Source organism: Oryx dammah, unplaced genomic scaffold, assembly GCF_014754425.2.
Source record: "Oryx dammah isolate SB20612 unplaced genomic scaffold, SCBI_Odam_1.1 HiC_scaffold_6, whole genome shotgun sequence".
NCBI lineage: Eukaryota > Metazoa > Chordata > Mammalia > Artiodactyla > Bovidae > Oryx > Oryx dammah.
The window spans coordinates 16,003,748-16,019,797 of record NW_024070190.1 but is presented as its reverse complement, the minus strand read 5'-3'; the positions used below and the strand labels follow the sequence as shown (position 1 = coordinate 16,019,797).

Genomic DNA, 16,050 nt, shown 5'->3' with positions numbered 1-16,050 from the left:
CCCCTGCACACGCTCTGCCTCGCCTCCCCCTGCACACGCTCTGCCTCGCCTCCCCTGCACACGCTCTCTGCCCTCGCACACGCTCTGCCTCTCGCCTCCCCCTGCACACGCTCTGCCTCGCCTCCCCTGCACACGCTCTGCCTCGCCTCCCCCTGCACACGCTCTGCCTCGCCTCCCCTGCACACGCTCTCTGCCCTCACACACGCTCTGGCCTCGCCTCCCCCTGCCGAGTCCCTTTGCACCAGGGTCTCATGCGGCCTCTAGGGGCCTTGAACCCGGGGCAGCTCCGAAGGGCAGCTGATTGGCCTTGTGGAGAGCGGGACGAGAGTGGCACCCATGCCCACGTGCTTCCTCCGCACTCCCTTGAGAAAGAGTCCAGTGGCCTGCCCTCAACAACAGTCTACAGTGCTCATGCCCTCATTCAGCCATCAGACTTGCTGCTTCCCCCGATTAAGGCAAGCTCCCAGGGACGGAGCACCCTGATTTCCTCTGTAGCCCCTCTCCTGGGTCTCCTGGATTTGGGAGGATGAGCAGTTCAGTGGAGTTTAGCCATCCTTTACTGTCCGCCTAGCTCTTTGCCTGGTGCTGAGGACACAGCTTCCAAATATTCATTACACAGGAAAGCAAAGCAACCCAGGGTAGGAACTTAATAAATTCAAAAGGCAGGCTGCAGGCAACAAGGCGAGAGATCTGAGAGGCCTGAACAACCCCGGGGGCTTCCTGGAGGAGGCAGGAGTGGGATGGGTCTGGGAAAGCTGGAGAAGGCAGGAAGGGGTATCCCAGGCTTTCCTACGTAACCTAGGCAAGGTGCAGGACGGAGCTGTGGGAACTCTAGCCAGCGCTCACGGTGGCGGCCTCTGGCACTCGCAGCTGAGAATGACGAGCCCACCCTGCTGCTTCCTGCCGTCCAGCCTTCCAGGGTCCAGGCCTCCCCCCGGCTCCGTCTCTTTTACCCTGACTTGGTGGTGTCGGCATGCGTGGCCTCCCATTTGGGGTGCCGCGTGCCCCTCTTTCTCCTCCTCCTGCGCCTATGGGACGCGCGTATCCGGAGGGCTCTGCCCAGCGAGCCCCACTTCTCCGCTGGTCTCGTGAAGCTTCCCCTTCCCCACAGGCCTGCGATGCTACTTCCACGTTGCAGATGTGGCTTCAGTGCAAACACACTCGCATGAAAACCTGCCTGCTGCCCATGCGCCAGAGGGTGAGGTGGGTCTGCACTGCTCCGCTGGGCCTGGGCTCCGGGCAACAGTGGGCTCAGGGCGCGTGCTCATGGCATAGTCAGGGCCTGGGGTGGGGACCTTGGCGGTGCTCCCCCCAGTGGGCTGCCTGTCCTGCCCACCCATCTTCCCCAAGGGTGCCTCCCCTAGAAAGCAGCCCTTACAGAGAGGCCCCAGCGCCCTCCTTGCATCTATTCCTGGGGAAGGGGGCTGGCGGGAACTGAGAGTGTCCGCAAAGCTCTGGGAATCCCGGACCCTCCTCACGCCTTCAAAGGACTGAGGTTTGGGTGTTTTGTCTGGAGTGAGCCTGGCTGACGGGCACAGGGGGCTCTGAACAGCATCATTGGGGGAAGCAGGGGGGGGAGGGGACACCCGTGAGCATGCAGGAGGGCAGCCAGTCTCAGCGACCACAGATGGGGACTCAGCAGGCGATCAGCAGACCCTGGGGCCCCTCCTGGCTCTGCTGGTCCCAGGAAGGGCACTTGATGTGGGAAAGACTTCCTGGAGACTCCTGTCCGGGACCCGCGGCGGTTTCGCAAATGCTGCTCTTGTTGGTCCCGGACACCTGGAGGCCTGGGAGCCCACTCTGCTTGAGGGCAGGTCCTGGGGCCACGAGGCCAATGACCTCAGCGAGTTGGAGGAATCAGTTGCCTACGGACGGCTGATACACTGTGAGGCCTGGGATGCGCTGTGCTCTAGCTGTGGTGGCTGCACACAGTAGGTGCTCAGCGGCTCCGAGCCTGAGAAGAACCCTGGTGTCATTCTGCCTATTATCACCAGCAATTTGATCCCAGCCCTTCATGGGGGAGGGGGAGCTTTCACCCACGTACTTGCTGTACCCACATGCTTGTTGCAGCCTCACCACTGCCAGGCAGGCCTCCAGGAATGCTCCCAGCTAAGCTTCTACCAGCCATGTTCCTCCTTCCTCACCCAGCACACAGCCCTCCTCCTCCAACCTCCTTTGTTAGCTGAGCTTCCTGGGACAGGAATCCTTGTCAAGGTGGAGGACCAAACCTCTAATGATCTCTGGTGTCTGGGTGTGGAGAGGCCTTCCCAGGCCTGTACAATCCTCCCTGCCTGGAGGCTGGCCCAGCACCACACATTTCCCTGGAAAGAGGTCTCGGACCCCAGGGTGCCCTGTGGGGGGTTGGGAGTGTGTCACAGCTCCACGTGGGTCCCAGCTCTCCCTAGCTGATCTCTTTGACCTTAAAACAGAAGGCTGGCACCAAACACAGGGTGGGGTGTGGTAGGACTACCCCGAGGAAGCCAGAGATGCAGGAAGAAGAGGAGTTAGGAGGAAAATCATTTGCAAGTCATCTAGAGGCTAAACATTGCTACAAACTCACAGACAACCGGACATCAGGGGCTCTAAAGACGCGTTAGCACACAAAGCAGAACCCACGGCCAGAGAGGGCACCTCTCGTCTGAGGTCACACAGCCAGGTGACAGCAAGGACAGGTAATGGCACAGCCGGGTAAAAACAGAACCAGATGTAGACACAGCCAGGCGGGAACTCCCACGGAGACGCTTGCTGGCCTGGGCTGGGCACAGCTGCGGGCCCTGCGCTGACAGAGGCGGGAGCTCCTGCTTCCTCCGCCCCCTCCACCCCTTTCCCTCTTTGAACAGCTTCTCCATTTCGCATTTCATGGTTTTTCTCTTCGGGGTGGGGGGCCAACCTTACTGAACAGGGCCAGCCCCGTTCCAGGCAGAGCAGGTGGCTCCGAGGAAACTTGCCAGTTACCCAGAAGCGGCGTGGAAACCGGGCTGTCCAAAGGCGGAGGTCCAAGAGGGAAGGGCCCTGAAGATCTCCCTGGGTCTGTTTTCCATAGTAAACACCGGCCGAAGTTAGCTAAGGGTAGAGTGGCACCTCTATGGAGGGAGCTGTGGGCAGGCAGGCCAGGACCCAGGTCAGGTCACATCAGGGACCTTCAGGGCGGTAGGGCTGCCACCTGCAGGGTGGACACCTTTTCCCCTTCTGACCACAGAGGGGATGGACCAGAGGGTCTTGGAGCCCCAGCTCCACTGCTGGGGTCTGGACACAAGAATCCTGAGTGGCGCTGGAGTCCATATGCAAGCCCAGGCCAAGGCCGAAGAGGACAGTTGAGATGGATGCAGGTTGCCACAGCCTGGATGAGGATCCCATCTCTTCCCCAAAGCGTGGTCTCAGGCAAATCCTTACCTTCTGTGCCCAGTGTCCTCATCCATGAAATGGGTGTAATGACTGTCCCTGCCTCACAGGGCTGACATGATATACAAAAAGCACTGGTATGTAAATGAGTTCAACAAATATTAGTGACTAGCACCCTGGTCATCACTTCCTGTTAATATTAAAGTCTGTAGTCTTAAGCTATGGTGTTCTGGGGGGACCGGTGGATAAGCGCACAATCCAGGCTATGGCACAGCACTCGCCCCTCCTTCCCGCCCTCTCCTTCCTGCCCTCTCCTTCCTGGGGTCCTGCTGTCTAATTCGCTCATCCCTTTCTTCCTTCACACTCAGCTCGCCAAGGAATCTGTATGTACTGGTTCCTCTTTGCTTCCTCGCCTCTGCTGTCCCTGAGTGCTCTCCTCCGGGGCACTGGGCATCATGTCCTAGTCACTGTATCCACAGAGTCAGCTCTAAACTCCCCTCACCTCCCCAAAGCATCTGACAAACCAGCTTCTCTCTCCTTGACACTAAAACACTGACCCCCAGGGACCTCACCCCTGGTGAGGGCGCTTCAAACCCTTAGTCCTGCAGCCTCATCCCTGCACTGGCAGCCCCAGCCCCACTTCCCCACACAGGCCCCCAGCTCCAGTCCTCACCGGTCATGGAGCTGTCACCGCCCCGAGTGCCGTCCTCTCCTCCTCCAATCAGCCTGGTGAGCTCCTGCCCTTCAAGACCCAGGTCGGGCTTCCCTCTCCGAAGGCTCTTTCCTGATGGTGCCTCCTCAGAGCTCCCTCCCTGCCGCCCGCTTCCCCAGTGCTCCTTTCCTAAGGAATACCCATCACGTGCCATCGCGATGAGCCGCCCACAGCTCTGTCTCCACTACACTGTGAGCTTCTTGGAGTGCTTTTGATTCATCTCGGGCCCCCACTCCCAGGAGCTCCATAAACATTTGTCCAAGGATGAGCAGCAGATGGCCTGCTCTGGGCCAGCTTCCACGGGGCTGGAGGGAGCCCAGAGGAGCCGGCAAACGGGCAGTGACAGGGCCCCGGGTGGCAGCTCCGTGGCGTCTCCTTCCCTGCACTCGGGAAGGAGAAGGAGGCCCCCAGTCACCCAGAGGGAGCTCCTAGAGGCCGCGCCCCTACCGTGTGCTGGACCTCCCCAGCGGCAGCGCCCGCGTGACTTCATTTCAGTCTCACAGCAACTCTAGCCGTTAGGCAGCATCGGCCTTACTGTATAGTCAGAGAACTTTTAAGTCAGGAAGCTTAGAAACCTCTCCCAAGGTGGCGCAGCTAGGATCTGAAATGGCCACTGCTTCCCAGGGTCTAGATAAGGCGACCTCTTGCCTGTGAAGGGCACTTAGAGATGAGGCAACATGTGTGATAATTGTAACAGAGTAATAGCTTCCCCCCAGGGTCGCCGCGAAGGCTAGAGCAGACGATTCTACGGAGCGAGCACCCACACCGCAGCCTGGCACTGACTAGGGGCGCGGTAAGCGGCGGGCCCTTATTACTTTCTTCCTCGCAGAGACGCAGCCTCAGGAAGACAGATAGACTGGATGTCTGGGTCTCTCTGATACGAGCGGTTCCCTGCAGAGGTTGCTTGTCAGGCTGTGTGTGTCTGTGTAGGGCTTTTCTCAAATGTCCCCAGGAGCAAGACCTGGGGGTATGGCCTCCCGCCCTTTCTTTACAGAAGTGCAGAAGTTCGACCAAATAAGGTCACTTCTTGAGGGGAGAAGCTCTGCAACTAAGCAAACGTTGCCACAGAGGCTAACTAAATGAGCACTTCTCAACCTGTCTGCCTCCTGGTTATGCCGACCCGAGGCGAGGGCCCACTGGGGGACACTCTCACCCTGGCGGTAGGGAGTGGCCGGCACCAGGAGGCGCTGAAGCTCCTCGGGCCAAGGCTCGGTCAGGGAGCACGTCCAGGGATCTAGGCTTTTGCAGAGTTGCATGACTGGGAGAATTCCCTAAAGTGTCAGTGTACTGATTCAAAGACCCCTTCACTAGCCCCGGGGTGGGCCTGGGGCTCCATGTTGGTAACAAGCACCCGAGGAGTCTTTGAAAACCGTCAGTAGTTCAGCTGCCAAGAAGGAGCACATAAGCCAGATCTCTTCCATTTATCAGCAGGAGCTGTCGGGCAAGTGTCTGACTTCCTTCTTCTGCAGATTCCTCAGCTGCAGAATGAGGCTAAGAACTGTGCCCGCCTCCTGGGGCTGCAGTGAAAGACGGACGGAGGGGCGCGTGAGCCGTCTGGCATGCTGGCCTTTGTTACTGCAGGACCCTGCCAGTCAGGGGCAGCTCACGCCTTGTCTACCCTGGAACTGGTCCACGGAGAGACGAAACACTCCAGGTAAAGACCCTCACTCTGGGCTGAAAACAGCTCTGTTTGGCATTTAGAGTCCTACGTGCTGTAACTTTGTTTACATACAGGTTCCCCTGGGATCGTGCATTCAGGATCCATGCTATGACCAAGAGGTAATCAAGTGATTTGGGAGGAGTTGCTCAGCAGAGCTGCTTCCTCAGCCCAAGACCCCCATGAAGGGAGGAAGGGGAGTCCTGCCTCCGGCCCCAGCTGCTCAAGTTCTTGCACACTTACGCTTTGGAGTAGTTCAGAACAAAGTCCACTCCTTTCTCACTATCGAACTGGATATCTCGGGGTAAGTCCTTGTGGCATTTGGCATCAATACTCAGTGGGAAGCCAGGGTTCCACTCCATCCATCTGAGCGTGAAAGTGGAGGAGAAAAAACAGAATTCAATGTCTGGTCTCTGGACCGGCCCCTCAGGCTGAAGGCTGCCTATCAAGTGACCACGTTGTGGCTGAGCGTGTGCCTGGTGAGGTATTGGGATGCCTCCCAGGGTCAGGTAGCCCCCCACCCTGCTGGGTCCTGAGCCTCTCAGCGGGAGGCCTAAGGTCTCCTAAACCTCAGGCTGGGCTTCCAGCAGAGGACTGGATGGTAGGCGCATACAGAGACCATCAGAAGACCTCACTTTTTCGAGGTGACATTTAAGGGTGATGCCCCCAGCCCAGAGCTGCCTTGCTGCTAACTGGAGTTGGAAGTGGTGTAGGCTGTCCCCACATCTGACCTGGACGTCCAGTGTCTCACCAGCTTGGTCAACACCCTTGTATTGTGTGTGATGGTCAGGGGAAAGGGGACAGTGGTCATGCCTTCACACATGGGGCACAGGCAGCAGGGTGGTTGGCAAGGACCCCCAGGCACAGACAGCTGCCAACAGTGAGACATTGCTACAGTCAAAAGAGTTCCCCTCAAACACAGGCCATGTACTCTACCCCACCAAAGTTTTTGGAGTCTGTTATCCTTGAAACTTATCTTGCAGCACTGGGCATTTAATTTTTTTTTTTTTTTGCCATGTCTCACAGTTTGTGGGGTCTTAGTTCCCCAACCAGGGGTCAAACCCAGCTCCTTGCAGTGGAAGCTCAGAGTCTTAATCACTGGACTGCCAGAGAATTCTCTAAGTCTTTTAAAAATTTTCTTTTTGTTTACTACAGAAGCAAACCGAACCAAAAATCTGTTAACTTCTTTAGAGCAGGGAGAATGATCTTATATTTGTTTAAAAACCAAAATTTACATTCTAGGATTTCAGCTTTTCCATTTATATTCCTAATTATCTTTCCTTTTTAATCTCTCTTGTGAGAGGGAAGTAAAACATTGAGTTACAGGTCATTAAAGGTCTTGCGGCCCTTCAACATCATCTCGCACTTTCACCGTCACAAAAATTCCCAGTGTTTTTTGAGGCGTCCAGCACAGGTGCAGGAGGGCCGAGAGGAGCTACTCCACGTTCAAGGTCAGCAGGGGCACCTCGTCCAAGGTGAGGAGCAGCACCTGCGTTTTGCTGGAGCAGCCGTGAAGAGATACCCCATGTCCAAGGTGAGAGAAACCCAAGTGAGACGGTAGGTGTTGCGAGAGGGCATCAGAGGGCAGACACACTGAAACCATAATCACAGAAACCTAGTCAATCTGATCACATGGACCACAGCCTTGTCGAACTCAATGAAACCAAGCCATGCCCACAGGGCAACCCAAGACGGGCAGGTCGTGGTGGAGAGGTCTGACAGAATGTGGTCCACTGGGGAAGGGAATGGCAAATCAATTCAGTATTCTTGCCTTGAGAATCCCATGAACAGTATGAAAAGGCAAAATGATAGGATACTGAAAGAGGAACTCCCCAGGTCGGTAGAGGCCCAATATGCTACTGGAGATCAGTGGAGAAATAACTCCAGAAAGAATGAAGGGATGGAGCCAAAGAAAAAACAATACCCAGTTGTGGATGTGACTGGTGATAGAAGCAAGGTCCGATGCTGTAAAGAACAATATTGCATGGGAACCTGGAATGACAAGTCCATGAGTCAAGGCAAATTGGAAGTGGTCAAACAGGAGACGGCAAGAGTGAACGTTGACATTCCAGGAATCAGCGAACTAAAATGGACTGGAATGGGTGAATTTAACTCAGATGACCATTATATCTACTACTGTGGGCAGGAATCCCTCAGAAGAAATGGAGTAGCCATCATGGTCAACAAAAGAGTCCAAAATGCAGTACTTGGATGCAATCTCAAAAATGACAGAATGATCTCTGTTCGTTTCCAAGGCAAACCATTCAATATCATGGTAATCCAAGTCTATGCCCCAACCAGTAACGCTGAAGAAGCTGAAGTTGAACGGTTCTATGAAGACCTACAAGACCTTTCAGAATGAACACCCAAAAAAGATGTCCTTTTCATTATAGGGGACTGGAATGCAAGAGTAGGAAGTCAAGAAACACCTGGAGTAACAGGCAAATTTGGCCTTGGAATGCGGAATGAAGCAGGGCAAAGACTAATAGAGTTTTGCCAAGAGAATGCACTGGTCATAGCAAACACCCTCTTCCAACAACACAAGAGAAGACTCTACACATGGACACCACCAGATGGTCAACACGGAAATCAGACTGATTATATTCTTTGCAGCCAAAGATGGAGAAGCTCTATACAGTCAACAAAAACAAGACCAGGAGCTGACTGTGGCTCAGATCATGAACTCCTTATTGCCAAATTCAGACACAAATTGAAGAAAGTAGGGAAAACCGCTAGACCATTCAGGTATGACCTAAATCAAATCCCTTATGATTATACAGTGGAAGTGAGAAATAGATTTAAGGGACAAGATCTGACAGACAGAGTGCCTGATGAACTATGGATGGAGGTTCATGACATTGTATAGGAGACAGGGATCAAGACCATCCCCATGGAAAAGAAATGCCAAAAAGCAAAATGGCTGTCTGGGGAGGCCTTAAAAATAGCTGTGAAAAGAAGAGAAGTGAAAAGCAAAGGAGAAAAGGAAAGATACAGGCATCTGAATGCAGAGTTCCAGAGAATAGCAAGGAGAGATAAGAAAGCCTTCTTCAGCGATCAATGCAAAGAAATAGAGGAAAACAACAGAATGGGAAAGACTAGAGATCTCTTCAAGAAAATTAGAGATTCCAAGGGAACATTTCATGCAAAGATGGGCTCAATAAAGGACAGAAATGGTATGGATCCAACAGAAGCAGAAGATATTAAGAAGAGGTGGCGAGAATACACAGAACTGTACAAAAAAGATCTTCATGACAAAGATAATCACGATGGTGTGATCACTCACCTAGAGCCAGACATCCTGGAATGTGAAGTCAAGTGGGCCTTAGAAAGCATCACTACAAACAAAGCTAGTGGAGGTGATGGAATTCCAGTTGAGCTATTTCAAATCCTGAAAGATGATGCTGTGAAAGTGCTGCACTCAATATGCCAGCAAATTTGGAAAACTCAGCAGTGGCCACAGGACTAGAAAAGGTCAGTTTTCATTCCAATTCCAAAGAAAGGCAATGCCAAAGAATGCTCAAACTACCGCACAACTGCACTCACACACTAGTAAAGTAATTCTCAAAATTCTCCAAGCCAGGCTTCAGCAATCAAGCTGGTTTTAGAAAAGGCAGAGGAACCAGAGATCAAACTGCCCACATCCAAAAGCAAGAAAGTTCAAAATTGCCAACATCCAAAAGCAAGAAAAAGCCAGAGAGTTCCAGAAAAACATCTATTTCTGCTTTATTGACTATGCCAAAACCTTTGACTTGTGGATCACAATAAACTGTGGAAAATTCTGAAAGAGATGGGCATACCAGACCACCTGACCTGCCTCTTGAGAAACCTATATGCATGTCAGGAAGCAACAGTTAGAACTGGACATGGAATAACAGACTGGTTCCAAAAAGGAAAAGGAGTACGTCAAGGCTGCATATTGTCACCCTGCTTATTTAACTTCTATGCAGAGTACATCATGAGAAACGCTGGGCTGGAAGAAGCACAAGCTGGAATCAAGATTGCCGGGAGAAATATCAATAACCTCAGATACACAGATGACACCACCCATATGGCAGAAAGTGAAGAGGAACTAAAAAGCTTCTTGATGAAAGTGAAAGAGGAGAGTGAAAAAGTTGGCCTAAAGCTCAACATTCAGAAAACTAAAATCATGGCATCTGGTCCCATCACTTCATGGGAAATAGATGGGGAAACAGTGGAAACAGTGTCAGACTTTATTTTTTGGGGCTCCAAAATCACTGCAGATGGTGATTGCAGCCATGAAATTAAAAGATGCTTACTCCTTGGAAGGAAAGTTATGACCAACCTAGATAGCATATTCAAAACCAGAGACATTACTTTGCCAACAAAGGTCCGTCTAGTCAAGGCTATGGTTTTTCCAGTGGTCATGTATGGATATGAGAGTTGGTCTGTGAAGAAAGCTGAGCACCAAAGAATTGATGCTTTTGAAGTGTGGTGTTGGAGAAGACTCTTGAGAGTCCCTTGGACTGCAAAGAGATCTAACCAGTCCATCCTAAAGGAGACCAGTCCTGGGTGTTCATTGGAAGGACTGATGCTGAAGCTGAAACTCCAATACTTTGGCCACCTCATGCGAAGAGTTGACTCATTAGAAAAGACCCTGATGCTGGGAGGGATTCGGGGCAGGAGGAGAAGGGGACAACAGAGGTAGAGATGGCTGGATGGAATCACCGACTTGATGGACATGAGTCTGATTGAACTCTGGGAGTTGGTGATGGACAAGGAGGCCTGGCGTGCTGCAATTCATGGGGTCTCAAAGAGTCAGACACCACTGAGCAACTGAACTGAACTGTTTGTCCAGTAAGCCTCTCATAATTATCATTAGAGGTGAACAGAAATTGGATATGAGCACTCTTATAATCACTCAGGGTGCATTTTGAAAAGTGTTTTCTGTCGCATAGAACCATACATTTCCTGCTATTGGTTTACTTCCAACGTTCTATTTTCGTAGACATTAAGAAAGCTTTCTATTTTTGTTGTTTGTATTAACACCAATGCTGGGATATTAACCAGAGTAAAAATGCAGGTGAATGCACAAATATCAACCAATTTATTGATTTTTTCCTTTGTTTTAAAAAACGATTCAAGGCATCTCCAATATATGTCTAAAACTAAGACAGTCGTCTGGTAGCCCCACTGGTATTAACTACCAGTTGTGGGGGCATACATGCTGAATTGCTCAGTCACATCTGACTCTTTGCAACTCTGTGGACTGTAGCCTGCCAGGCTCTTCTGTCCATGGGGTTTTTCAGGCAATAATACAGGAGTGGGTTGCTGTTTCCTCCTCCAGGGGATCTTCCCGACCCAGGGACTGAACCCCCATGTCCTGTGTCTCCTGCGCTGGCAAGCAAGTTCTTTATCACTGTGCCACCAATCACTGTTGGTCAAATCAATTTAAACATCACTAAACATTTTCTCTTAGCCACTGGAAGTCCAAGGGCTCTAATCAATTTTAAGAGCTTAGTGAAGCTGGAGTTTTCTCAGTGTGCAGGCCCTGAGCCAATGAGGGGAGATGTGCCAGGTAACGCATTCCCATTTTGTTTTGAAGTGCAGAGTTTACCTAGAGCACATTTCCTCAGGACCTCCCTGACTCCCGCTGACCCCAGCCTCCAAAATGCTTCCACCTTGGACGGTCTGAGACCACAGCCTCTCAGTGCATGGAGACAGTGCACCTGAACCAAACGCTTATGTTCCTTCCACTCAAGGACCGGTGCCTGAGAGCCCTGACAGGCTGACCTGTGCAAGGCCCAAAGACCGTCACAGCCAGAGATAAGCAGGCAAAGAAAAACCACACCCCACCGGGAAGACCATGCTGAAGAAGCAAGCGGAAGGAAAACGCAGAAAAGACATTTAATTTCTCAAAAAAGAGTGAGAGCTAGAGAGGTCTTAAGGAGACGTAATTAGAATCTAAAAAGAGTTTCTGCAACCATAAAGCATGATTTCTGAACTGAAAAATGGGAAGAGAACACTAGTCACTGTGAGATCCGATCAGTCTCCTGGAAAACAAAATCTATTCATTACCTAATTACTGAGCACTTGTTCTATGACAGGAACTGCCTTGGGCCAAATGGAAGAAACTGTAACACCGACTTACACAGAAGTGGAACCCATGGAAGAAACCACAGGAGACGCGGAAGCTGGGTGTAGAGGCTTTGATATGTGGAGAGCCAGCGCTCCAAAGGACAGAGAGCAGTATCAGGAGTAAAAATCAAAGAAATCGGAGAAAAACGTCCTTAAGCTGAAGAGACCTCAATTTTCTAAGTAAATCCTATACAGAAAAAATAACAAAGGAAAAAAAAGACATTCCTAGATGTATTCTGATTATATCGTAAATGCCAAATAGGAGAAAGTTGGAAGGAGGAGGGGAGCTGCTCCTACAAACTCACAAGCTTCCGGAAAAGGAAACTAACAACCACCATTAGGCTTCCTATTGGCCACAGTGCCAACTGGGAGGCAGTGTCAGCGTTTAACGGACACTGTTTAGATCGTCATTTAAGCCAAGGAATTCGTGAGGGCAGGAGGAATACTTTTGTGAGGAGGGGCTGTGAGGAAAGCATGGACTGGGACGTTATACTACCCGCTTTTTCATACATTAACTGAAAGTGTGCGTGTGCGCGCTCAATTGCTTCAGTCGTGTCCGACTCGTTGTGACCCTGTGGGTTGTAGCCCGTCGGGTTCCTCTGTCCATGGGAGTCTCCAGGCAAGAATCCTGGAGTGGGTCGCCATGCCCTCCTCCAGGGGACCTTCCCGACTCAGGGATCTAACCTGCGTCTCCTGCCCTTCCTGCATTGCAAGAGGATTCTTTGCTGCTGAGCCACCGGGGAAGCCCCATATCAATTGAACAAGTTCAGCTAAACAGACATGATGTGAAAATGAAGCATGAAGTTACTGTTTATCAGAAAACAGTAGCAAATCTATTGAACAAATAAATAAGCAAAGAGTGTTTATCAAAAACAACATATTGAACAAATAAGAACATGAAAGGCATTTTCTAAAAAATTAAGACTTAGAAAGGATGTTCATCCTTGCTACCATTACTTTGTTCGGGCAATAAGAAAAAAATTATCACTGATGTAAATAATGTAAGCTAAGAGACAAAAGTATCATCATTTTTATAACATGATCAAATAACCAGGCAATTAAAAAGACTCACTTAAAAATAATTAGAACCAATGAAATAGTTTAGTAAGGTGTCAGTACAAAGTAAATAGTGAAAAATGAGTAATTCATCTTTATCCCAGCAATATTCATTTAAAATGGAAAAAACATCCCACTTAGAAAGGTAACAGCTACAGTTTCTGTTGATATAAAGTGACTGGAAAGGTGAAAGCACTTCAGGAATAAAACTAGAAATTCTACTCAAGGACATCACATAGATCTAAGTGGGTGGGAAGATGGAACATTATTAAAATGCCAGTACGGGACACATTTATTTGTAATTCAAAGCAATTCTCATCATGAAAAACTAAAAAGAACAGTGCGATAACAAAACAACCATTCACATTTATTAGAAAGTTCTGATCACCAAAAGATGGTGCTGGGTCATGGGGTAGAAAAACAGACCCAAGAAAGTATGTGAATATAATACAAAACTAGCTAATACTTGCCCAGTGTGCTCTCTGTGTCGAACGCTAGTCTGTGTGTTTTCATCGTGTAACCTATTTAATTCAGAACCCTACGAGGTGGTATCATCATTTCCCCGTTACAGATGGGACAGTCGAGGCGCAAAGAGGCTGAGCAGCTTCCTCAGTGGCAGTCAGTGGGGCTGCGCCCAGGCATTGGCTGCAGAGCCCCACACGTGGCCGCCCCATGAGCTCCGTGTACCGTGGGTGCCGTCCCAAGGCAGCAGGAAGGAGCTCACGACTTAATATGTGACACCAGAAACATCTGACTCCGATTTCACAGCATGTATAAAAATACAGAGCAGATGGAATAGAAGCCTAAAGTTAAGAACAAAATTATAAAAATATTAGACAAAAATATGAGTACTTAGGTAACACTGGGATGGGGAGGGCCTTCCTAAGCAAAGCAGGAAACCCAAAAGTTACAAAGAAAAAGAATCCATACATTAAGGAAATAAAGAGCTGAAATCTGTGGCAAGAGCAACAGAAGATAAGAGACATGCACTCTACATATAACAAAGGGACACTCTCCCAATATATGAAGAGCCCCTTTAGGTTAATAATAAACTCTTAGAAAAATAAAGGGTGTAAACAGGCAATCTGAGCAAGGGACACTCTCCCAATATGTGAAGAGCCCCTTTAGGTTAGTAATAGACTCACAGAAAAATAAAAGGTGTAAACAGGCAATCTGAGCAAGAAGCAAAGCAGAGGCTAAACTCACCAGTGGTCAGAGGCATGCAGATTAAGACAGCAGTGGGCTCTTACTTCAGGGTAAGAGCCATTTGTTTTGTTAAAAATTTGAAAAATTGATGTCATCAGGCATTAGTGAAGGTATAAAGTGAAGTCGCTCAGTCGTGTCCAACTCTTTGGGACCCCATGGACTGTAGCCTATCAGGCTCCTCCCTCCATGGGATTCTCCAGGCAAGAGTACTGGAGTGGGTTGCCATTTCCTTCTCCAGGGGATCCCGACCCAGGGATCAAACCCGGGTCTCCTGCATTCCAGGCAGATGCTTTAGCCTCTGAGCTACCAGGGAAGCCCAGTGAAGGTATAGGTAATAGTATATTTTCATTTACCATTGGTGAGATTGAAAACTGCTGTAAAATTTTGGGAGGAGAATTTTGTCATTATTTCTTAAAGTGAAAAATGATTTGACCCAGGTATGTGAGTTCTGGAAATTAATCTGACAGTAATTCAAGCACCAGTACATCAAGATGTCTGTACGAGGTTGCTTCTTGCAGCACTGGTTTTAATACAAAATATAATCCAATATACAAATGGGAAACAAACCGAACGTCCATCAGTAGGAGAACGGTTGAATAAACTCTGCTACCGTCACATAAAGCAAGAAACAGTGGCAACTTAAGGATGAGGAAAGCAGCGAGATGCTATTGCACACACATTATACCGAGAAGGATGAAAATGCCTCAGGGTGTAAAGTGGGTGGATGAGGTAGGGAAATGGCAACTCAGGAACAGCTCCTGGGGTGAAAACTGGCAGAACCCCTTTGGACAACAACAGGCAATGTTTAGAAAACTTCACATGTGGTCGGCAACCCTGCGTGCCCACCCTTATGTCTGTTCCCTGGAGCAACTCATTGAAGAAAGCAGGAGACAAGAGGTATGAGGAAACCTATTGCACTGGGTTAGAGACCTCCAATCTGTCCACCAGCAGGGCAGTGGGGGAGCATGATGGTTTATTCACACGATGGTGCTACACAGAAGCCAAACGCAAGAGTGCTGGAGCGGGGTGCCATCGCCTTCTCCGGAATGAATGGACGGCGCCTATCAGCTGGCAGCTCTTTGCAACAGAATAATGGGGGAAGGAAAAGCAAGTCATGGAATGATTCGATTAAACGATGTGGATGAAAACCCACTACACTGCAGTTCGCTCTGTCTGTGTGTGTTACTGTGCCACGCGGGCAGTCACAGCGAGAGAACACGGGTGCTGGGTTAGGAACCATGCGGCTTCTCCATCTTCCAGCCTGGCTGAGTGAGTGAAGAGAACCAGCTGAATCTGCCAGCCTCTGACATGCTGGAGACTATTCTTAGTTCTTAACTTTACTTTCAAACTCTTATCTGGAAGCCTGAGGGTTCATGTGAAAGAGGAACTCTAAGAATACGCAGACAGTGCAAAATTCAGTGTTTCCTAAACGGAAACAGAGGAGGAGGTCTGAAAAGAACAGATGAGCAGAAAGAAGAAGAAAAATAATGATTAGGTCTACGGAAGAAGCAGACGATCTCATCAGGATACCCTCTGCCTGTGTCCCTGTGCGTTCGTGCGTGTGTGCTCAGCCATGGCCGACTCTTCGCGACCCTACGGACTGTAGCCCGCCAGGCTTCTCTGCTGCTACCGCTGCTGCTAAGTTGCTTCGGTCGTGTCTGACCCTGTGTGACCCCATAGATGGCAGCCCACCAGGCTCCCCCGTCCCCGGGATTCTCTAGGCAAGAGTACTGGAGTGCGGTGCCATTGCTTTCTCCACCAGGCTTCTCTAGACCCTGCCAAAGCCCCATCCCTATCAGACCAACACACCACTGAATCCACCTCTCCCTGGGGAAGGGGTGTTGCCCAAAGGAGCTTCACAGAGCACTCCTTCTTCAGGACATTGAGACCTACATCAAATTCTCTTGGGAAATCTTGGGTTAAAAAAGATCAACCAGGGATCATTACCCCCAAACATCTCAGAATTCTCAGTGCTTATGCG

The 16,050-nt window shown here is 50.1% G+C and overlaps 1 protein-coding gene across 1 annotated transcript in view; it reads right to left on the bottom strand.

Moving 5' to 3' along the window:
• The window catches only part of ALOX5 (arachidonate 5-lipoxygenase), a 49,755-nt gene that overhangs the window by 21,282 nt on the left and 12,423 nt on the right, over positions 1–16,050 (bottom strand). Inside the window, exon 4 of the mRNA XM_040242818.1 lies at positions 5,955–6,077. Within this exon, the coding sequence (XP_040098752.1) occupies positions 5,955–6,077 (123 nt within the window). The remainder of the gene's footprint in view (positions 1–5,954; positions 6,078–16,050) is intronic.